Source organism: Lepidochelys kempii, chromosome 6 (assembly GCF_965140285.1).
Source record: "Lepidochelys kempii isolate rLepKem1 chromosome 6, rLepKem1.hap1, whole genome shotgun sequence".
NCBI lineage: Eukaryota > Metazoa > Chordata > Testudines > Cheloniidae > Lepidochelys > Lepidochelys kempii.
Window position 1 is genome coordinate 5,048,793 of NC_136385.1, and position 23,841 is coordinate 5,072,633.

Below are 23,841 nucleotides of genomic sequence, written 5' to 3' on the forward strand. Positions count from 1 at the left end.
ACTGAATCGATCCGGAGTAGTCCCATCTCTCCTGGCAGAGGTGTTTATCTCACCCACCTCAGTGCAGCCGGTAGCTTAGAGAGACGATTCATGACTCTACAGAACCTCTCTTCCTGCAATCCAGAGTGTGATCACACCTGACAGTTGTCAGAGAGGATCCCACCTCAACTAGCTAAAGATAACCAGGCATCGTAGTTGTGACCTGGGGCATCTTGGTCACCTGGGAAGCATCCGACCGTGGAGCTGGAATTCAGCTGATCACTGAGTCCTCTCTGCCAAATGCACTGCAAGGGTCCCAGGCCACAGCAACAGCTCCCAGCTGAATACTAGGCTACAGTAGACAAGATTCCCTCCTCAGAGGGAAGAGCTCTGAAGTGGGAAATCCCCAGTGATGCTGAGTTAATGCCAGTTCCTGTGTTTTAGGATCCTCCAGAAGAAATACACCCTGAGACTGTTCGGGGCACAGATGGGAACCAGGAGACGTACAGGTGAGGACTGGGGCTGGGAGGTTGAAGTCACCCCCTCTGCAGGCGTCTCTGTCTGTGTGCACAGGCCAGCTCCTATCGCACCTGAGACCTTCTCCACACTAGAGAATTTCACAATAAAATTCTCACTGGTGCTAAACCCCATTTATTTGCCCCCGTGGGAACGGTGACCTAGACAAGGTTCTTCTGGCTTTCGGTGTGTCAATTAAATAAGCAGTGAAATTATCGAGGGATACATGGCAATAACCACAGGAATCGTGACCGTGATTGTGAAAGGCTCAGGCAGATTAGAGAAGCTACAAAGGCAGAAAACGCAATAATAATGGGGGATTTCAACTACCCCCTTACTGACTGGGTACGTCACCTCAGCACAGGAGGCTGAGATAAAATTTCTAGACCCCGTAAATGACTGCTTCGTGGGACCGACCGGGGGAGAGGCAATTCTTGATTAAGTCCTAAGCGGCGCACAGGATGTGGTCCAAGAGGCTAATATAGCTGAACTGCTCGGTAATAGCAACCATAATATAATTATGTAATTAAATTTAACATCCTTGTAGGGGGAGAAATGCCAGAGAAACCCACCACACTAGCAGTTAACTTCAAAAAGGGGAACTACACAAAAATGAGGAAGCTTGTTAAATTAAAAGGAATAAGGGTAAAATGCCTACAAGTTGCATGGAGATTATGTTAAAAACACAATAATAGAGGCTCAAACTAAATGTATACCCCCAAATAATAAAAGTAAAAAAACCCCAAACAAAGAAACAAACAAAACCCAGAGGACCAAAAATGCCACCATTTGTAAACAGCAGAGTAAAAGTGATGGTTAGAGGCAAAATGGCATCCTTTAAAAACTGGAAGTTAAATCCTTCTGAGGAAACTAAAAAGTCTGGCAAGTCAAGTGTAAAAGTATAATAAAGCAGGCCAAGAAAGTTTTTGTGTCCTTAGCTAGTTGCTCTTCAAATTCTAACAGCAAAATTGTTTTTAAGTACATCAGAAGCAGGAAGCCTGCCAAACCGTCAGTGGGATCCCTGGATGACCGAGGTGCTAAAAGAGCACTCAAGGAAGACAAGTCTGTTGCAGAGAAGCTAAATGAATTCTTTGCATTGGTTTTTACTACAGAGGATGTGGGGGAGGCACTCACCTCACAGCTGTTCTTTTTGGGTGACAAATCTGAAATACCGTCCCAAATTGATGTGTCAATAGAAGAGGGTTTAGAACAAGCTGAAATCTAAGCAGTATTAAGTCACTGGGACCAGGCTGTATTCATGCAAGAGTTCTGAAGGAACTCAAATATGAAACTGCAGAACTACTAACTGTGATATGTAATCTATCGCCAAAATCTGCCTCTACCAGAGGATAGCTAATGTAACACCTACTTCTAAAAAAGGCTCCAGAGGTGATCCTGGCAATTACAGGCTGGTAAGCCTAACTTCAGTACTAGGCAAATTGATTGAAACTATAGTAAAGAGCAGAATTATCAGATACATAGATGAACATGATATGTTGGGGAAGAGTCAACATGGGGAATCACGCCTCACCAATCAGTTAGAATTCTTTGAGGGTGTCAACAAGCACGTGGACAAGGATGATCCAGTCAATATAGTGTTCTTGGACTTTCAGAAAACCTTAGACAAGGTCTCTCACCAAAAGCTCTTGAGCAAATTAAGAAGTCATGGGATAACAGGGAAAGAGCTCTCATGGATCAGTAACTGGTTAAAAGACGGGAAACAAAGAGTAGGAATAAATGATCAGTTTTCGCAATGGAGAGATAAATGGTGGGGTTCCACAAGGATCTGTACTGGGTCCTGTACTGTTCAGTATATTCATAAATGATCTGGAAAAGGGGGGGTGAACAGTGAGGTGGCAAAATTTGCAGATGATACAAAATTACTTAAGATAAGTCCAAAGGTGACTGCGAAGTTACAAAGGGATCTCACTTGACTGGATGACAAAATGAGAGATGAAATTCAATGTTGATAAGTGCAAAGCAATGCACATTGGAAAACATAATCCCAGCAATACATACAAAATGAAGGGGTCTAAATCAGCTGTTACCACTCAAGAAAGAGATCTTGAAGTCAGTGTGTGTAGTTCCCTGAAAACATCTGCTCAGTGTGCTATGGCAGTCAAAAAAGCTAACTGAATGGTAGTAACCACTGGGAAAGGAATAGATAATAAAACAGAAAATATCACAATGCCACTATATAAATCCATGGTAGGCCCACACCTTGAATATTGCATGCAGTTCTTGTTGCATCATGTCAAAAAAGATATATTAGAATTCAAAAAGGTATGGAAAAGGGCTACGAAAATGATGAGGAGTTTGGAACAGTTTCCATATGAGGAGAGATTAAGAAGACTGGGCTTGTTCACCTTAGAAAAGAGATGACTAAGTGGGGATATAATAGATGTCTGTAAAATCCTGAATGGTGTGGTGAAAGTGTTATTTACCCCTTTACATAACGCAAGAACCAAGCGTCACTCAATGAAAGTGATAGGCAGCAGGCTTCAAACAAACAAAAGGAAACTTCTTCACACAACGCACAGTCAACCTGTGGAACTTGTTGCCAGGGGATGTTGTGAAGCCCAAAAGTATAACTGGGGTAAAAAAAAATCAGATAATTTTGTGGAGGATAGGTCTGTCAATGGCTATTAGCCAAGAGAGTCAGGGACACAGCCCTGCTCTGAATGTCCCTAAACCTCCAACTGCCCAAAGCGGGGACTGGGTGCTGGGATGGATCATTTGCAATTGCCCCTGTTCTGTTCATTGCCTCTGGTACAGGTCACTATCAGAAGACAGGACGCTAGGCTAGATGGACCGTTGGTCTGGCCCAGTATGTCCGTTCTTATGTTCTTGTAGTGGTTCCTCCTTGTCAACCTTGGAGGGAGGCCACTCCGCCTTGCTATGCCACCTAGCGGCCGATAGCCAACTGACAAGGGATTAGTGTGATAAGGGTCAGAAAAGAGTCTAGGGCCTGGCTCCTTTGGCAGGGCAGCAGAGCGGGCAGTCTTTTAGCCCAGCTCCCTGGCTGGGGCAGACAGCAAACAATCAGGCTCAAGCCCTCTGGGTGGAGCAGAGCAGTAGCAATCTACAGTAAACACAGACAAGCCATCCGGCCTAAATTGAGTAGGCTGCCACCCCGGGGTGGGGTTGGCAGTAGGGGGACCCGGGCCCACTCTACTGCACTGGGTCCCAGTCCAGCACCCTACCAGTGGCGAGTGGTCCCTCCAGTGGGTCAGCAGGGGTTCTACTGAAACATGCTGACTGTCGGCATGCAACACAGCCAGACTTATGTCTGGTTTCAGAGTAGCAGCCGTGTTAGTCTGTATCCGCAAAAAGAAAAGGAGGACTTGTGGCACCTTAGAGACTAACAAATTTATTTGATCTTAAGCTTTCCAATGAAGTGAGCTGTAGCTCATGAAAGCTTATGCTCTAATAAATTTCTTAGTCTCTAAGGTGCCACAAGTCCTCCTTTTCTTTTTGCAGACTAATGTCTGGTTTCCCTGGGCTACTTCCTACCCCTACCTGTTCGTAGGGCTCAATTGCTTGCAGATCCTCAATCTCCTTGGGGTACTCGGCAGCCGGCAGTTCCGGCGGCTCCTGGGGTTATTCCTCCAGTGGCAATCCTGGCGACTCCTCAGGGTATTCAGCCAACGGCAGCCACCGCAGTTTTCCCTCCCTCAGTGTCCTGCTCCAAGGGCAGGGGTTGGCACAGCTTGGTCCCTGGTCCCGGGCCCAGCAGCAAGTCCGACTCCTTCCCTGGCTCCGGCCAACTGAGCTGGAGGCCCCGGTTCTTATGCTTCCTGTTCTGCCCCTCTGTTTCTGGCATGAGGGGGCGGCCCGGCCTGGCTCTGCCCACCAGAGGATGGGGAGTGTTTCCCCCTGTCAGCCTTGGAGGGAGGCCACTCTGCCTCGCTACAGTTCTTATGAGAGCAACCGAGTTAGTCCAGGAAATGTGGGCTGGTTCCATCTTTTCTTTTATTTTTTCCCTCCCCGCACTGTGCAGGGTTCACCTCCCCGGGGCAGGCTCATTCCGTTGCTCTGAAACCGAACTGGGGTTTGAGGCGAGGGCAGCCGTTACTGTCCAATACAGATACGGCTTCTGGGATCAGCATCTGAGTGTGTGGAGCACTCCTAAATGGATGATCGCTGGCCCTCTGTTCAGCATCCAGGCAGAACCGGCCGGGGCCGTGGCAGCCATTCACCTCCCGCACTTCCTGTGTCTCAGAGGTACGGTAGCCAAGGGCAATAACTGAACTTGACACCTTAACGAGAACTGGGAGGTGGAGCCCAAACCATGTGCCCCAGACAGAACTGTTCGCCTCCCTCTTTTCATGTGTTTCAGAGGCAAGGTAGGAAAGTAATAATTGTAATCCCAATCATACCTATCGCAAATATAGGTGTATTAATATTAATTGGCCATTCCTCACAGCTAGAGCGGGGCAAAATTCTGTGCATTAACCTTTGTAGATTTGGCAACACCAAAAAGTTTCACTAATCTTTATCCCTCCCCCCCGAATTATTTTTTTTTTGTGCTGGGGGGAGCCCAAAACAAAAAATTATGAAAAAAATTGAAATGATTTATTTTAACATTTTTGAAAATAATTTTTTTTGGTTTTTCATGTGTTTTTTTTTGTTTGTTTCTAAATTTCCTTTCATTTTATTTTTAAAAGTTCAAAATCCTTTAAAAATGGTCGAAACTGAAACAAAATGTTTCATTCCATCCGAAACAATTTTTTTTTTACTTTCAAAATTTCAACAAACTAAAATATATGTTTTTCGCCCACCTTTAATCACAATGCATAATCGCTATCATGACGAGGGTCACAGTTGTGACCCTATCAGACACTATCAGAAATATTACTGCAATCCCAATGGCTATGTTAATCATATTTACAACCATAGTTGCAGTCCTAATCAATCACAATTATAATCAAATAATAATCACACCCATAATTATAATCTTAACTGAAACAACAGCTGTAATCAGAATTTTAGTAATTATTGCAATCTGAACGGAAATGACAGCTATAATTACAATTACAGTCATTGCCACAATCTTAATTGAAATTTCAGTCCTGATCACTGTCACAATTGCTGTCTGAATCAGGATTATATTGATTGTTACAATTTTAATTTTTATTGTAACATATTTACACTGATGGCAACAAATTTGACTAGTACCATGGTTGTGATCATGATCATGAATGTGGTACTGAGCACTATTAATACGGGGCTTTTCATCCATAGATCTTTGAGTCATTTACCAAGGCAGATTGGAGTAGAAAGACTGGACTGTGAGTTTTGATTTAGCCCTTGGAGTGTAGATTCTACAGGGCTCTTCTTCCATTTCAGGGATCTGTACATACGGACCGTGCTACACTTGACAGCAGCTGCTTGGCTGTCCAGGAGTAAATACAAACCCAGGCTAGCAGGAGCTAAGGGAGCAGGCTGGGAGCTCCCAGGGAGCGGGGTGAGACCGAGCAGAGGGAAGGGGGGACATTTGGCGCCAGCATCAGAATCCAAGCAGCCCCCAGAGCTGCTTCCGTAGAGGGGGCAGGAATAGGTGTTTGCAGAATTCAGGTGGATACGTGGCCTCTCTGACAGCAAGAAATCACAACAAGCTAATGGAGCATCATTTGCTTTGTGTCCTATTGACAGGGGCTGACACCTCCCGGATGCAAATCGCCCATTTCATCGAGGAGGGGATGACCCTGGAGAAGCCAATGCAAGTGAGGCCGTTCCATGCTGTGCTGGAGAACCCCAGCTTCTCCCTGTATGGAGTGGTCTGGGGGAATCGCTCCAAACCACCAATTCTGATCCACTCCATTGTACTGCTCTACTGGGCACTCAAGATGGCAAAGACGACTCTTCACCTCTACATCATCCCTAACGACCACTCCCGGTTCAAGGTAACTGAGAATCAGCTACAACCTACAAGCAGTGTGAGCCACCCTGTAGCAGAGAGCATGGAATAATTCACAAGGCATGCAACTGGTGTGATAGCTGTGCACTGAAACATGTTTCTAAAGACCAATTTCTGCCACTGTGCATTTCACTCCAACAATTCCCTGCTCTAACACTAGTGTGCTGGCTGACCTTGGGCAAGTCACTTCCCCACTCTGTGCCTCAATTTCCCCGTATTTTTAAAATGGGGATCATGATGTAGACTTCCCTGTGTAATGCACTTTGAGATCTACTGATGAAAACCATTATATAAGAGTTAGGTATTATTTTTAATAATATTTTGTTACGTCACCCAGAAAATGACCTAATAGATTATCAGTGAAAAAATATAAGTTGCTTATGCACCTTCTGTTTTGGTCCCAGATTTATTGTGTTCAGATAACCTTAAACTAGACACTTCAAACTTGGCTTGTTCTGTAGATCTCACTGAGACCGAAGCATCAAGCCGATTTTGAAATAAACCAGTTCAGGAGCTTTAAAAATGATAACTGTCTAATGGCAAATGATGATGAAAAATTAATAAATGTGGACTTCTGGGTTGGTGTTCTTGTTTCAGCAGCCTGGGTTATCCAGAAGTTCTTGCTGATCCTTTGTAGTATAATCTTATAGGTTCAGAAACGGAGTCCCAGGCGTGGTGGAACTTCTGCGTGGACTGTGAGGCTGCTGGTATCCTCATGGAGAATCTGGAGCTGTATGTTGGCTATGTCTACCTTTCCATGTCCTACTACTTTGATAGTCATGAAATGGCCTAGAGGCCCACAGCTCAGTTCTTGAAGAAGCAGTCCCATGAGCAGGGGGAGCATGCAGAAAAGTTCCTGAAATGCCAGAACAACCAATTGTGCTGCAAGCCATCAAGAAGCCAGAGCAGGGTGAGTGGGGGAAGAGAGTGGAGGCCCTTCATGGTTCGCTGCAGCTGGAGAAGTCTGGGAACATGTCCTGCTACTCCTCAGTGTCTGAATACCCGGATGAGCAAGTGAAGATTATCAGGCGTCAGGGAGTACCCTGATTTGTGAGGCATCAACCTGTTGTCAGGCTTCCTGGGAGTACCCTGATTTGTGAGGCATCTCACTACAATGTGCCCTTAGCATGAGGAAGTCTTGTCTGTGCCTGCCAGGGTCAGCTCCCCAATTCCACGAGCAACACAAGCACTGCCTTTCAGGCCTATATGGGCCACACGCTCTCTCTGCAGGTTAGCTATAAGCACACTCCACCCTTCGAGCCCTCCAAGCATTCTCCTGGAATGTCCGGCCCCTGTTCCAATGAAACACTTGCAGTATTCAGATTTGCTGCTCCCAAAGAAGCAGTACGCACCAGCTTACCAGTTCCACCTCAGATCACCGCTCCACTTAATGCACGGCGCTGAGATATGTCCATAGTGAAAACGAGTACAAGTTTATTTAGCAAAGTAGAGAGATTTGAGAAGTATCAAGTAAAAGAATTGGAGACAGATGGTTACATGTGAAGCAAAATCATCGCCTGCCTTCTAGAGCCTAGACTTAATTAATAAGATACTTTGCTGTTCGTTGAAGTTTAGCTCACCCAAAGTCTTCGCAGCATTCTCCTGCCAGTTTGTCTGTGACCCTGCTTTTATACGACCAAACACCCTCACCATTCCCCTCCTCAGTGAAGTATCCATGCTGTACCTCTGTACCCCTCTTTATACTCCCAAAATCTGTTGTCTTTACTCGTAAACAGTCTACCCCCCCAGCTGTTTTTTGTTTTTCCCCTCAGCTTTCCTCTCTTGCTGCATTTGCAATTTCTGATTAACATCAGGCTCAGTAATGCACATAGGCCTCCACTGTGAAGCCGACTAGACAGAGAGAGAGAGAAACCTGACATGAGTATGTTTATTACCTTCTGGTGACCTGCCTTAACTCGCATATCTTAAGAAGAGAACTTTCAGTACAGATGCTTAATTCCTGAAGCATTGTCCATGCATACATTGCCTGACGATTATGATGACCAATGGGCTTCTGGCTCTTGGTAAACTAAATAGGCATACATCTGACCCAAAGGATTCCTGGAAAACTCTATGCACCTGCTGTGTCTTCTGCCAGTTGGCACCAAGAGGTTCCCAGGTCACACTTGGGAGTGTTCCAGAATGGCATGGAAGAGCACCTGTTTGGCAAGCACATACTGGAGGAGAGCAGCCAGTCTCTCCGTTAGGAAGTTTTGTCCATCGGAGAGACTATGACACACCAGTAAGCTCTTGTTCCTCTGCATATGGTTTGCTGAGAAAATGATGATCTGCAGTGGGAAATTTCTGATCAGAAAAAGAGGTGTGCCCTGGGGTGGCTGGCCTTTTAAGAGGAGATGGATCTCAGCCCCATCTCAGCGCCTCTCCCCAAATGGGGAAAATGAAGATACTCATGATGTGGGTCATGTGACTCAAGTAGGCCTCTGGTGTAGGTAAGGTAGTGGCATGGGAATGAACCGGAGGTTTGTCTGCTGGTGTCTCCAAGCCACAGAGAAGACCAGCCCAGGGAGCGTTTTGGATCTTTTCCTGGGGGCAGCAAAGACTCTAGCTAAAAAGGGCTGGAAGTGGCTGCGCCATGAAGAGCAGAGTTGGGACTGTAATGTGTAAATGTTTAAGCGTGAGGGTATCTAACCCCTGGGACAACTTACCAAGGGCTGTAGTGGATTCTTTCTCACTGGATGGAGAGGGTGATGTTTATCTAAAAGATCTGCTCTCGGTCAAGCAGTGTAGTTGTAGCCATGTTGGTCCCAGGATACTAGAGAGACCTGGCGGGTGAGGTCATATCTTTTGTCCAGTAAAAGATATTACCTCACCCACCTTGTCTGCTCTAGTTCAAACAGGAATGATTTTAGGGCAGTTCTGTGTATTGCAGGCCACAGGAGGTCAGACTAGATGATCAAAGTGATCCCTTGTGGCCTTGGAAGCTATGAATCTGTGCAATAAACCAGCTCCAAGCAGGGGTGTTAGTGGCCATGAGGAAGAAGCAGTGGAGTTCTTGAAGAGAGGGAACTGAAGGTGGGGTGCCTACAGGGCCACCCCGTGCCATGAAGGCATGTTCTGGGGGTGGTGTCCCTGTTCACAAGGGGAAATGAGCTCCTTGGGACAGGGATTGTCTTTGTACAGCACCTGGCACAATGGGGTCCTGGCCCATGATTGGGGTTCCTGGGTGCTACAATAATACAAATAATTAATCCTAACAATATATGAAATTAATGGATGCAAACTATTCCCCCAGTTCATTATAAAACTAACCTTTACCCGAGAGGAGTCTGCCCTCTTAATGCAAGATACAGCTTTTCTCGGTGTTAGTAACAAAGACCCTTCTTTCGGAGGGCAGCTGTGTGGGAGGGAAAAGGGAACTTGGCAGCCGCTGTTGTGTTTTCTCTGTGTAGCTCCAATAAAGGATGGTGCTTGTATGTTACAGGCCGTTGATGATTATGAAAAGAAGTGCCCATCAAGGCTGGTGTCGACATCTCTTCAGACCCATAAGCCCCTGACCTTTGATTCTCATTATGTTGTGTCCAGTCAATCAAACATAGAGGTGACACCCAAGGTAAGTGAGATGATCCTCTTTTCTTCCATAGAGGCCGGAAAAACATCCTGGTTCTCTGTCCTGATGGGGAGTGGTTAGAGCGGAGGACTGGGAGTTAAAACTCTTGGATTTTGTTCCTGCACCTAATAGGGGATTATGTTATAACGAGTCAGAATAGGGCGCGCTGTGAGTCAGGACTCCCATCTAGTCCCAGCTGTTGATGATAATTTGTCTAGTCAATTGCTTGACCAGGCTTGGTTCATTATTTCGCTATGAAATATACTCAAGAGACTAAATAAACCACGTCAATCAGGCTTATTAGTATGGTACAGGGAAAAGGCTCTGTACGACCCCAGTCTTCGAGGAGCCGGTCTGCGCAGCGATGTTACGTTCACCTGACACAGAAGATGTGCTCCTCAAAGTTACACATTTCAGCTGGTATTGTTTATGTGATCTGACAGTCTACACATCTCTTTAGAGCTCACTAAAGTCCAACCCATCAGTTTGTTCCAGTCCCCTAACTTCTTTTGTTCCTTTCTTTTCTTGGTTTTGGATAGCGTTCCAGGTACTGGTCGGTAAAGGTCCTTCCCTAGCTTATATTAAGACAAGAAACAAGGGTATCTTGATCCTGACAAGTTTCCTATCTGTTTGTGCCAAATGCTTACTTCAGCTACTGCAAGGTGTTATGGGACACGTAGCATAAGTGAACACGATTATGGTATAGACCAGTTTAGGCTACATCACTGTTGCAATATTTTTGCTAATGTTATTGGTGTGTAATGCATACTAATATATATGGTATGGATAATACATATTATTATGATTTTTTTTTATGCTAGCCAGCATATATTAGTCAACACCGCTCTGGAAGAGGAGTGAGGCCTACTGTTTAGAGCAGGGGAGCCTGGGAGTCAGGACTCCTGGCTTCTTTCCCCAGCCCAGGGGGGAGTAGGGTCTATGGGGTTACAGCAGGGGCCCTGGGAGCCCAGACTTGTGGGTTCTATTGTCAGCTGTGGAAGAGGAGTGGGGTCTAGTGGGTTAGAGAAGGAGATTTGGACTCAGGACCTCTGGGTTCTATTCCCAGCGCTGCCATTGTCTGCTGTGTGGACTTTGTGCCTCAGTTTCCCCAAACACAGGACTGGCTGGAGAATGTTTTTGCAATTTAAAAATCTTCTTTGACCTGCTCTAACAAACATACCTTATCCCCTTTCTGAGCCTTGCTGGCTCAAGAGGGGGTTGCCCTGAATGCAATTCATTTGTTTTCAATCAGGAGCTGGAGTTTTGTAACATCCAAGCAGAGTGTCTGCAGTCGTTTATGGAAATCTACACCAAGGACATTCAGGGGGGACTGGAGTTCAGCTTGGTAGAGAAAATCAACAAGGGGCCCATCTGGGAGGCACATGTGAGACCAGGTAGGCTCAGCTCAGCAGGAGATCACGGCAAGGGGAGAGGTTTGTGCCTGGTGCCCCAATCTACTTCTGCTGATAGCTAGTTCAAAACCTTGGAATAGGATCTTAGTTTTTCACCTTCCTCTGTAGCATGGGGCACGGGTCACTTGCTGGAGGAGTCTCTGCACTTTGAAGTCTTTAAACCACGATTTGAGGACTTCAATAGCTCAGACATAGGTTAGGGGTTTGTTACAGGAGTGGGTGGGTGAGATTCTGTGGCCTGCGTTGTGCAGGAGGTCAGACTAGACCAGGGGTCTTAAACACGCGGTCCGTGGAGTTATTTTCTGAGGCCCGCCAGCTCCCCGTGGCACCTCCGCCCCCCCAGCCCCCTGCCTCAGGTTCCCCGTTCCTGGCCAATGGGAGCTTCGGGGGAGGTGCCTGGAGGAGTGGCCAGGGCAACACGGAGATCCCTGTGCCCCCGCCCCTCCCTCAGGTCCCGGCCACTTCCCAGAGCAGCGTGGGGCAGGGCAGGCAGGCGGGAGCCTGCCCTGCCCCTGGTGCACGCCAGGCCAGACCCGCCCCCTGAACCCGTCCTGCAGCCGAACCCCCTGCCCTGAGCCCCCTGTTGCACCCCACACCCCTCTGGCACCCCGACCCCCTGCCCTGAGCCCCCTGCCGCACCCTGCACCCCTCCTGCACCCCCTGGGGTCAGGGAGGGGACGGAGTTGGGGTGGGGATTTCAGGGAAGGGGTTGGAATGGGGGCAGGGAAGAGGTGGGGCAGGGGCGGGGCCTCACGGAAGGGGTGGAGTGGGGGCAGGGCCGGGGCAGCGGGCGGGTGGGGGTGGTCAGTGGTGCGGCCCTCGGGCCAATGTACTCGTCCTCATGTAGCCCTCATGGTCCTTTGAGTTTGAGACCCCTAGACTAGATGATCATAATGGTCCCTTCTGAACTTAAAGTCTATGATTCTTTGGATCCATCTCCTGTCTGACTTCCCATTTTTCTCTCTCTCTTCCAGAGGATGTGACGCTTTCTGTGTCATCTGCCCAAACTCAAACAGGTCAGTAGAAATGTACTCCAGCTCCAGTACCTGGAGAGAGTCCAGCGAAGGGCAACAAAAATGATTAGGGGTCTGGAACACATGAGTTATGAGGAGAGGCTGAGGGAGCTGGGATTGTTTAGTCTGCAGAAGAGAAGAATGAGGGGGGATTTGATAGCAGCCTTCAACTACCTGAAAGGGGGTTCCAAAGAGGATGGATCTAGACTGTTCTCAGTGGTAGCAGATGACAGAACAAGGAGTAATGGTCTCAAGTTGCAGTGGGGGAGGTTTAGGTTGGTTATTAGGAAAAACTTTTTCACTAGGAGGGTGGTGAAACACTGGAATGCGTTGCCTAGGGAGGTGGTGGAATCTCCTTCCTTAGAAGTTTTTAAGGTCAGGCTTGACAAAGCCCTGGCTGGGATGATTTAATTGGGTATGGGTCCTGCTTTTGAGCAGGGGTTTGGACTAGATGACCTCCTGAGGTCCCTTCCAACCCTGATATTCTATGATTCTATACCTACGGCCATTTCTTCCCTCAGACAGAGCCCTCCAGTGAGAAGACCAGAAAACAGAGCGTTAAACCCCATCTAGTCCGTGGGTTGTGTGGCATAAATGTGCAGCTGTTAAACAGCTGTCAAGATCCACAAGAGAGGTGGCTACACTTCAGCGCTGGAAGAGGCATCTCTGCTCAGTGCTGCTATGTGGCTACCAACTGTTGCACCCCACTCTAGAAATGGCTGCATGTTAGCACTGGGTGAGAGGTCCCTCTATATCTAGCTGCAAGACTAAATAAGGTGACATTCATTTGGGAAATGTAAGATTATTAAAAGACAGCATGATAAACCTCAGTTCCTTCTCTCTCTCCCCTTCCTAGATGAGCATTTTGTCAACCAGCACCGAGAACAGTTGATCCAGCGAGTGATGGCAGTGGATAGCATCCTGGATTCGTTGTATGGCCCCGTTCTGGACCTGGAGCAAATCCAGAGCATCAGAGCAGAGAGATCCAGCGTGGAGAAGATGAGGAAGCTGTACGAGCTAGTGCCTAAATGGGACAAGGACTGCAAGGACCGGCTCTACCAGGCACTGAAGGAGAAGCACAGACCTCTAGTGGAAGAGCTTGAGGGGATATAGATTGTCCCTTGGGGGCAGCAACCTTCTAGTGCGGGGACAGGATGTGGTTGAAGATCTCCTCCCAATTCCAAATGACCAGCCCAACAGCCAGAGTCCATCACCCGGCTGACTCTGTTACGGGTTGAGGTCCTCTGCTTCTTAACACACCCAGCTTATTGTGCTAAGGTGAATATTTGTCTCATGATGAGAACAGCTAGGGTGTGGGAGTTGGGATTCCTGGATAGTGTTCCCGGCTCTGGAAGGTGAGTGGGGTTTAATGTTTGGTGAGGGGGCAGGGCTGGGAGTCAGGTTGCCTGGGTTCTATTTCCTGAGCCGAACTCGGGGGAGTGAATTCCAAAGTCAAGGTTCCCTCATGGAAAATGCTCCCCTGGCTACTCACTTATTTAGTCTCCACTTCTTCAGCTGTCTGGTCTGCTGTGCTTCGGAGTCACCTTTGAGACTTCCATGGGGGTCTGCGTAGGCAAAAGTATCCACCCGAACAGATCCAACTACCAAAGAGCTCAAGTGCATTCACTGATCGCAGGGTAATGTACAGAAATGATATTAAATCTCTCCTGTGGGGTGGGTGTGCTGAGAATCAGACCCCCAGTTTGGGGAGATTAAAGTCCTCTAAGGTCCCCAGTTATTTCCAGTGGTCTGTAGCTAAGGAAATGTGAGTGAGCCATTTCTGATGCCACCTTTGCTGCTGTCAACTAGAATGACTAGTACTTTGCATCGACCCTCCCAGCTGGAATATCAGTACTTTGCACTGACTGAACACCTGGAGTCCAAAGGACTCCCTGTGCTTTTGCAGTTTTGTATCCAGAGAGTGGAAAACCCACTCTATGTAAGTGCCAAGGGGGTCTGAACTGATTGAACAAACTTTCCAGACAACAAGCCTCTCTCTCAAAGGTGTCACATTAGCACTGGGGGACTGGAGGCCTCATGGTACTGCAAATAGAGTAGAGCGAATGATGGATTTTCTGGCTTGGGGGCTGAACCAAAAAATCCAAACAAAAAAAAACCTGTTCGATTTGAACAGAAAACAGTTTCTTTCCTTCTGTTGTTGAATCGAAAATAATTATTTTAGAAGCGGCCGAAACATTATGAGTCAATGTGAAACCATTTTTGTTTGTTTTAGTCTATTCGGCTATTTCAGGTGTTTTCCATGTTGGTTTTGAATTGGTCAAATTTGAAATCAGAACACCTGTTTCTGATTCAAAAAGTCTAATCAATTTTTTTTCCAACCGAAACTATTCATCGAATTTGACGGGGGTATAGGGCTTTTCTTCACATGGCCAATAATCTTTCTCACCTGAGCAATCACACTGACATCAACCGCTCGTTTTTTCCAACTTCCACATTCTTGGAAGGCAAAAGTTGGGCACCCTGGAGCATCAACAATCTCAACACCATCCTTAGCAGTATATATTTGTCTGGTGAAATCGATGCCTGGGCTGGATGGCATGTAGTGAATGAGATGGGAATTTCATGGATCATCAATGTTAAGGCCAGGAGAGACCATTGTGATCATGTAGTCTGACTTTTGTGTTCACAGGCTGGTGGTTTGCCTCTGGTGACAAGAAGTATAAGGTCCATTGTTTTCAATGAATGGCTTATGTATGATTGTGTTCTACTCCAGGGAAAAGTGCTATCCCAGCTCCTCCAGGAACTAAAATCAGTGGTTGTTGATTAAGGCAAGCCAGCCAGGTTGTAACCCCACCCACAAGGTTCCACCTCGCAGGGGAGGCTCACAAGTACTGGTTCAAATAGGTTCTCCGGAGACCAACAGACAAAGAAAGGGCTTTTGGATAAATAGCCTGAGTTTAAACAGACTCAGGGCCTTCTTCCTGATCCAGCAAACAGACAGGACCTTCTGTCCAAGCCAGACTCCAGTCCTTGCAGAAGGGTTGGAAGGGCTTGATCTGCTAGGGCCCCATAAAACAGATGAGTGGCCTCTGGTAAGCTTTTAGTGTGCGTGTAGGTTCTTGTATTGTTTTGATATGTTTTCTCTGTAATGTTTTCACCTTAAGAATAAATGTGCTCGCTCAGAAAGAGCGGTGTGATAACATAACTGCGGGCAATGCATGGGCGTAGCCTCTGGAGAGATAGCAAAGCGTGGACACTGGCCTTTTAAGCAGTGTGCTTGCTGGGAATAGCCTGAACACCCTGACCAGGGTGGGGTGATGGTGGGCGGGGGGAGGGAGACATGGGTCTCTGCCCAAAAGAGATGATGGTGGGGGCCTAGAGTGGATGCCCTTGGTGGACCATGAGGGGGTAGCAGAGGTGCAGGTGCCCTGAACTGTAACAGGGGATTTAGGATTATCTCAGGTACCACTTGGTACCATCTCAGTGATTCTGGCTTCCACAGTACAGATGGCACTGGTGCAGATCATCATGGTGCCCGCGATCTTGGTACCACCCAATCCCATACTGATAAACAACAGGGCCAATCTTGTTAATGCTCCAGGAGAGGACCTTGCCACTGGGATCTCTCTCTTCAGTGCTGGAGGCCCCCTCTATTCACTTCTACTAAAGTGCTCCCATCGGTACTGACCCGAATACCTTCTTCTCTGCCAGCATTGCGAAGAACTCACTCCATTCAGGCTCCACGTTCTCCTACAGGGACAGCTCCACCGTTTCATGAGGAATATTCCTTTCCCTTCATGTTGTCTCCCTTGTGCACGGGAGGAGCTCCCCATAGACACTCACAAACTTACCTCATTATCCTCCTTCAAAACCCTCCTTAAAACTCTCCTTTGTCATGATGCTTACATAAAACTTGACAGCAGCTAGGCTGCTGTGCTCAAGTCGCTCCCCATAACACTTTCCAGTATTTCTCCAGGATTGTTTCCTTGTACTTCCCCATCTGTCTGTCGGTATCCACCTGTTGTCTCTTGTCTTGTACTTTAGATCACAAGCTCTTTGGGGGCAGGGACTATCTTTCTGTTCTGTTTGTACAGCAATGGGCCATGACTGGGGCTATCAGACAGTGTGGTGATACAAACAGTAAATTATGATCCGAATGTCCACACTTTGCCTCTCAGTCTGGCTTCTCAGACGTACTCCCAGAATGTTGACTCCCTGTCTAGTCCCCCTTTTCTTGGGATGGTGGGCCCAGATACTCTAGGCCCCCAGAGCAGTGCTGACCCCCCAAGTCCCCCAGTAGTTTAAGCTAGGTCAGAAGAGACCATGGGATCATATAGTCAGATTTTTTTAGAACAAACATCCAATCTTGTTTTAAGAGTGGAGAATCCACTATGATAGTTGGTAAATTGTTCCAATGGCTAATTACTCTCAATGTTTAAAATGTACACCTTATTTCCTTCTGAATTCGTCTAGTTTCAGCTTCCAGCCACTGGATCATGTTAGACTTTTCTCTGCTAGATTGAAGAGCCCGTTATTAAATATTTGTTACCCATGTGGGTGTGACGGGTTCGGTCACAGAGACCCCCTTGGGACTGTCAGCTGATGTGCTGAAACTACCTCTGAGTCCATTTTCCCTGTCAGCTTGGGACTCCAGGACCCTGTCTTGTGGAGCCAGACATGCAAGCCTGCTGCAACACAGACCCAGGGTCTGAACCACATCTCCAAAGCTTCAGGCTTTTACTGAAAACCACTCAGCAGGTACTCCTGTCTCCAGCACTCAGACACCCAGCTCCCAATGGGATCCAAACCCCAAATAAATCTGTTTTACTCTGTATAAAGCTTATACAGGGTAAGCTCATAAATTGTCTGCCCTCTATAACACTGATAGAGAGAGATGCACAGCTGTTTGCTCCCTCAGGGATTAATCACTTACTCTGGGTTAATTAATAAACAAAAGTGATTTTATTAAGCATAAAAAGTAGGATTTAAGTGGTTCCAAGTAATAACAGACGGAACAAAGTAAGTTACCAAACAAAATAAAACAAAACACGCAAGTCTAAGCCTAATACATTTAAGAAACTGAATACAGGTAAATCTCACCCTCAGAGTTGTTCCAATAAGCTTCTTTCACAGACTAGACTCCTTCTTAGTCTGGGCCCAGTCCTTTCCCTTGGTACAGTTCTTGTCAGTTCCAGCTCAGGTGGTAACTAGGGGTTTCTCATGACTGGCAGCCCCCACTCCCCGTTCTGCTCCACCCCTTTTATAGCTTTGACCAAAGGCGGGAATCCTTTGTCTCTCTGGGTTTCCACCCCTCCTCCTAAATGGAAAAGCACCAGGTTTAAGATGGATTTCAGTATCAGGTGACATGGTCACATGTCACTGTAAGACCTCATTTTTCATTACCCACAGGCTGGCCCCGAGGTCCACAAGAAGGCTTGCAGGTAAATAAATCATCTACAACCAATTGTCCTAGTCAATGGGAGCCATCAAGATTCTAAACCACCATTAATGATCTAAACTTTGCATAATTTCATAGGACTTCAGAGTAATACTTCATATTTCTAGCTTTAGATAAAAGAATGATACATACATACAAATAGGATAAACACACTCAGTAGATTATAAGCTTTGTAATGATACCTTACAAGACACCTTTTGCATGAAGCATATTCCAGTTACATTATATTCACGCTCATTAGCATATTTCCATAAAACATATGGAATTCAACATCACAGTAAGTACTTATAGACGGTAATCAAGTCAGCCTTAACCTTCTGTTTGTTAAGCTAAATAGATTGAGCTGCTTGAGTGTCACAGTATAAGACAGGTTTTCTAATTTGTTAATCATTCTTGTGGCTCTTCTCTGATCCCCCCAATTTTTCAATATTCTTTTTGAACTGTGAACACCAGAAGTGGACACAGGATTCCAGTGGCAGTCACATCAGTGCCAAATACAGAGGTAAAGTAACCTCTCTGCTCCTACTCGAGTAGAAAAGTTCCTGGAGACTCATTCTGGGTTGATCTAAAAACACTATTTTTTGAAAATTTTGGCAAATCAAAAAGTTAAAACATTTTTGGGAGTTGAATGAAACATTTAATTCAAAACAAAATCTTTCATTTTGATTTTAAGCTCCCCCTTCTCTTTTTAAGTATTTCCTTTTCAAAATAAGGATGGGGGTAGGAATGACTGAAAGGGTTTTAACACCACTCATCCAGTTTGTTAAACATCCACCCAGTCAACCAGATCCAGTCCACTTGTATGTGTGTAAGCTGCTCCTGGTATAATTTTACTGACTGTACACAATCAAAGATTTCCTTTAATAAAAAAATACATGTCCAGCCTTCCTGATCATGAAGCAACTCCTCCCAGTCTGACTCGAGTGTGGCTGATACACTGATGGCTACCTGAGTCATAGATGTTTAGGGCCAGAAGGGACTATTAAATCATGCAGTCTGATTTCCTGTATAACACAGGGCAGATCATTTCAGCCAGTTACTTCTGTATGGACCCTAAAAACTTGCATTTTATGTTTGCAGACTGAGTGGAACAGTGACTGAGATGTGTCAGCTGCTTTGCCCCCATCAATCATAGAAATGCAGGGCTGGAAAGGACCCTGAGAGGTCTTCTAGTCCAGCCCAGCCTCCTGTACTGCAGCAGGACCAAGTAAACCTAGCACATCCCTGACAGGTGTTTGTCCAACCTGTTCTTAAAAAGCTCCAGTGATGGGGATTCCACAACCTCCCGATGTAACCTGGGCCAGTGCTTACCTATCCTCTGTGTAAGAAAGGTTTCAGAGGAGCAGCCGTGTTAGTCTGTATTCGCAAAAAGAAAAGGAGGACTTGTGGCACCTTAGAGACTAACCAATTTATATGAGCATAAGCTTTCATGAGCTACAGCTCACTTCATCGGATGCATCTGATGCAGTGAGCTGTAGCTCACGAAAGCTTATGCTCAAATAAATTGGTTAGTCTCTAAGGTGCCACAAGTCCTCCTTTTCTTTTAGTGTAAGAAAGTTTTTCCTAACATCTAACCTAAGTCTCTCTTGCTGCAGATTAAGTCAATTACTTCTTGTCCTACACTCAGCTGACCTGGAGAACGACTGATCATCGTCCTCTTTAACAACCTTTTAAAAACTGTTATCATGCCCCCTGCCTTCTCTTCTCTAGACTAAACGGGCCCAATTCTTTCAACCTTTCCCCACAGATCAGGTTTTCTAGGGCCTGGTCTACATTTCAAATTTAGGTTGATGTAGCCACGGCACTCAGGGTGTGAAAAATCTATACCCCTGAGCTCTGTATCTATGCCAACTTAACCCCCAGGTGTGGTCGCAACTAGGTGTACAGAAAAATGTATCCGTCAACTTAGCTACCATTGATCAGGGAGAGGGTGTTCCTACACCCAGGGAAAAATGCCTTCCATCGCTGTTGGCTGCATCTACACTAGGGAGTTATGCTTGCATAGCTATGCCAATACAGTAGACATGGCCTGAAACTCTTATTTCAGTTGCTCTCCTCTGGACTATCTCTCCAATCTGTCCACATCTTTCTTGAAGTGCGGCACCCAGAACTGGACACAATACTCCAGCTGAGGCCTCACCAGCCCCAAGTAGAGCAGAACATTTATCCCTGTGCCTCATTGGAGTGCGGGTTTGGACGTTTACTGATGACCCTTCAAAGAGGCCAGGAGCAGAGCCCTTGGCTGATGGGACTCAGGAGTGGCTGCCGGTGAGACAGAGACAGAGATTCAGAACAAGTGAAGATGGAGAAAACAGAGAGAGGAGGATGGGGAAGGAAGAGAAAACAAGAGGCAGAGTCGATTTCCCCACTGAGCGACACTGAATGTGATAAGTCACCTTGAAAACAATCAGTGATACTCACCAAAACATTAGAGGCTACATGCAGGCCAGAGTCTCCTTGTGGTCTCTGTGCACACCTGCACCTGACTCCAGGAGGAGCTCTGCTGTGAGCAGAGAGCTGTGTGCAGTCCTAATCTATATCCTGGCCAACAACCCATGATCAGATATGGACTTTGGCCGTTCTGCAGAAGGAATCTCGTTTGTCAGGCTATTTGTCAGAGGTTTCCCATCCCAGAACTTCCTGATTCCTCTGGGCACAATTCTTGCTACTCGCTTCAGCCACAGGTGCAGATTCCTGCCTCTGATACCCAGGGCCGTGTGATCAGCTATTGTCCGAGGAGCCAGCATGGAGAGGTTGAGGAGAGATCTCCTGCTGGAGACACTGGAGCAGCTGGAGGAGGAGACGCTCCAGAGATTCGAGGACAAACTGGGTGAAATCGAACTGAAGGAAGGATATGGACGCATCCCCTTAGCGAGACTGACACATGTGGATCCCCCAGCCCCTGCCGACCTGCTGCTCAGCTCCTACGGGGAGGACTATGGCATGGAGGTGGCTGCAGGGGCTCTGAGAGCTGTCAGCCAGGGAGACCTGGCAGAGAGACTCATTGTCCCGCCGAGAGCTGGTAAGGAATGAGCTGGGGAGGGGAGATTAGATCTCAAGGGAATCCCAGTGCCTCTGTTGTTTCTCTTTCATTTTGCTGTGCTGGGAATGAACTAGAGATGGGACCGTCCTGATCAGAAGCATTAGAAATTCCAGGAATTTGCTGTCGAGGTCGATGTCTGTCTGTCTGTCTTTTCCCATCAATATGTCTCTCTGTCTAAACATTCGGGGGGAAAGTGTACATGATTATTTCCCAGGCTTATAACACATATCCAAAGAGCAGGGAGTTTTCAGTGGTCCAGGACTTTTGTCTAATAGTGAGAAGGAGGCTGAGACTGCAAATCCATGCTTCTCTGCGGCTGGCTGAGATCACAGTCCCACGGTGCTGGCCATTGCACAGGGGCATATAATAAGACCGTTCCTGCCCTGACGAGCTCACAGAGTAAATGGACCAGGCAGGCAAAGGAAAGAGGATTATCCCAGATGCGAAAACGAGGCACTGAAGCTGGGATTTTTAAAGCCACCTCAGGGATAAAGGCAGCCAGTTCCCGCCCCTTTTAACACGGTTTAAATGTCCTAGGCACATGGAAAATCTCAACCTGAGATCAAGTGATGTGCCTGTCACAATTCATGGCAATTGCACTTGTACTCCCCCGCCAAGGTCCTCCAAGGATGCCAGCTCCCAGGCTTCCAATTCCCCAGCCATCACCTCTCTTGGAAGGAGAAACACATCTCTCTTTCCCTCCAGCCAAGGTATTTCCAGGCTGCCCACCTCCCTGCCTACATTGTGAGTTCCCCAGTAAGCCCGGCTGCCTAAGCAGGCCTGCTTTGCTTTCTCCTCAGAGGCCTTGAGCAGCGTGACTGCCCACAGTTAAGTTACCACACAGCTCTTTCTAAGCAAGTCCATTTATTTTCAAGGTGAACACATTATGGGGGGGGAAACTTCCCAAAGACCATCCCCTGGCTCCAACAAGAGCTCTGGTAGGAGTCAGTCCTTCAGCCCCCCCCTACCCCCCCATGAGGGGATTTTCTCTCTTTACAAGTTCATAACCCTTTTTGCTTAAAACAAGCACCCACATGAATGTGAGAGTCACTCCCTTATGCAGTTTGGGCCTCAGATCCTGGGGCTCTGGGAACAGGTAATCAGCAGGCAATGGGTTTCCCCTCAGGGCACAGCTTCAGAAGGATGGATCCAGAGGTGGGCATTTGCATTCCCTTCCTCCCAAGCATCTCCTAGACAACTCACTCAACTAAAAAAATTATTATTGTCTGACCCATTGTGTAAAAGAGTCTTCTGACAATCATAACACTTCCCAGAGTTTACGCTGGGCCTGTCTCCCTCTTAGAGATGTTCCATAAAATCCCACAATGACGCATAAACTTTGCATTTATTACAAGAGACTCCAAAGTGGCTTGCACTTAATTCAGTAAGGTTTGTTCAGGATGGGGCAGGACATTGCAATCTCTGTCACAATGCCCAAGTGCCCCCCAGGGAAGCCTGGAAGAGCTGGCACACCAGTGCCTTAAACATGAGTGGTTCCTTCATCTTCCAGCTCCATTCCTGACCTGGTGCTGAAAAGTCACAGTAGGGTTACACAATAAAATGGTCATGTGTTTCCTGGTGTCAGTATGATTCAATGGCTAAGGCCCCAGGCCTGGAACTCAGGAAACCTCTGGTCAAATCTCAGCTCTGCCACTGACTTACTGGGTGACCTTGGGCAAGTTACTTCTGTTTCTTTGTGTCCGCTTCCCACCCTGTGTTGGTCTTGTCTAGTCAGCCTGTAAATGCGGGAGAGGGGTTCTTTCTCACTACAGGTACATCTTAAGTGTAGGTAGCATACCCAGGCTAGCTTTCATCTTGCTGTCATGGGTAACTCTAGTCATGAAGATATGGTGGCAAGGATTTCAGTGTGAAATGGCACTCTGAGTACTGAGGAACAGCTCAGGGCACCTGTGCCTAAGATCTCATGATTTATTTGGGAAATTTATGCTTTTTTGGGGCACCAAAATTGGAGAAACTGAGGCCTGGCTCAGGGTGCCTGTGGCCCAAGATCCCAGATGGTATTGGAGTCCAGAATTGGTGGCGAGCCCATGCTGACGCATCTTCACTGCTGTGGTAACCCATGCTAGCTAGGCGGGTATGCCTACCCATGCTACAATCCTGCCTTGACTTTGCAGTGAATACATAGCTTATGTGTAGGGCCCTACCAAATTCACGGCCGTGGAAAACGCGTCATGAAATCTTATCTCCTGCATAAAATCTGGCTATTGCGTGTGTGTGGGGGCTCCTACTGTGTGCTGGGCTCCGGCTGCTAGACCTGGCCAGGGTGAGAAGGGATGGGGACATCCTCTTTTGCATGGGCTGCTTGTGGGGCTGGGTCAGACCCACCTGTGGGAATCTGCCTTGGCTGCAGGAAGCGCCCGGGCTGCGCTGCCTTCAGAACCCAGATCTGAAGGTAGTACAGAAATAAGGGTATGCCACCCTCACTTCTGCAATGCCTTCAGAGCTGGGCTCTCGGCCAGCAGCCTCTGCTCTCCGGCCTCCCACTGCTGAAGGCGGCGCCCCCGCCAGCAGGAGCTCAGAAGTAAGAGTGGCGATCCCCATGGTTACAACACTGTGAAATTTCAAGTGTAAATCCCCAAAACCGTGAAATTGACTATTTAGAAAATCCCATGACTGTGAAACTGACCGGAAGGGACCATGAGTTTTGTAGGGCCCTGCCTAGATGTCTGGGCCCCAAGGGCCTGGCGCTGCACTGATCTTAGTGAGGTCTCGCGGTGTTACTGGAGTGTAAATGCTGACCAAAGAGGACACGTGCTAGAAATCGTGTTAGTAGAGTTCGGCAAGAAAAAGAGGCATCGAAACCAGTCACCAAAGTCCAAGATGCTGGAATTAGTAAGCGAGTGATATTGCACCGCCCGCACAAGGGAACCTAGGCAGTGTCTATATCCTAGGCAAATGCAGACACCAGAGCCCCATGGACGCTGCTTCCCTAGGGGCTATTGTACACATA

At 47.2% G+C, this 23,841-nt stretch overlaps 1 protein-coding gene across 4 annotated transcripts in view; it reads left to right on the forward strand.

Moving 5' to 3' along the window:
• The window catches only part of LOC140912346 (NACHT, LRR and PYD domains-containing protein 1b allele 2), a 40,025-nt gene that overhangs the window by 9,259 nt on the left and 6,925 nt on the right, over window positions 1-23,841 (forward strand). For 3 of the 4 annotated variants that reach the window (XM_073346588.2, XM_078853104.1, XM_073346591.2), the window contains 7 exons: window positions 424-488; window positions 4,496-4,719; window positions 6,151-6,401; window positions 9,858-9,986; window positions 11,236-11,377; window positions 12,370-12,411; window positions 13,265-15,555. In XM_073346588.2, coding sequence (XP_073202689.1) covers window positions 424-488; window positions 4,496-4,719; window positions 6,151-6,401; window positions 9,858-9,986; window positions 11,236-11,377; window positions 12,370-12,411; window positions 13,265-13,521 — 1,110 coding nt within the window. In that variant the 3' untranslated portion in view covers window positions 13,522-15,555. Of the gene's footprint in view, window positions 1-423; window positions 489-4,495; window positions 4,720-6,150; window positions 6,402-9,857; window positions 9,987-11,235; window positions 11,378-12,369; window positions 12,412-13,264; window positions 15,556-23,841 lie in introns of those variants that run through there. The other variant, XR_013635889.1, reaches the window with a different exon arrangement.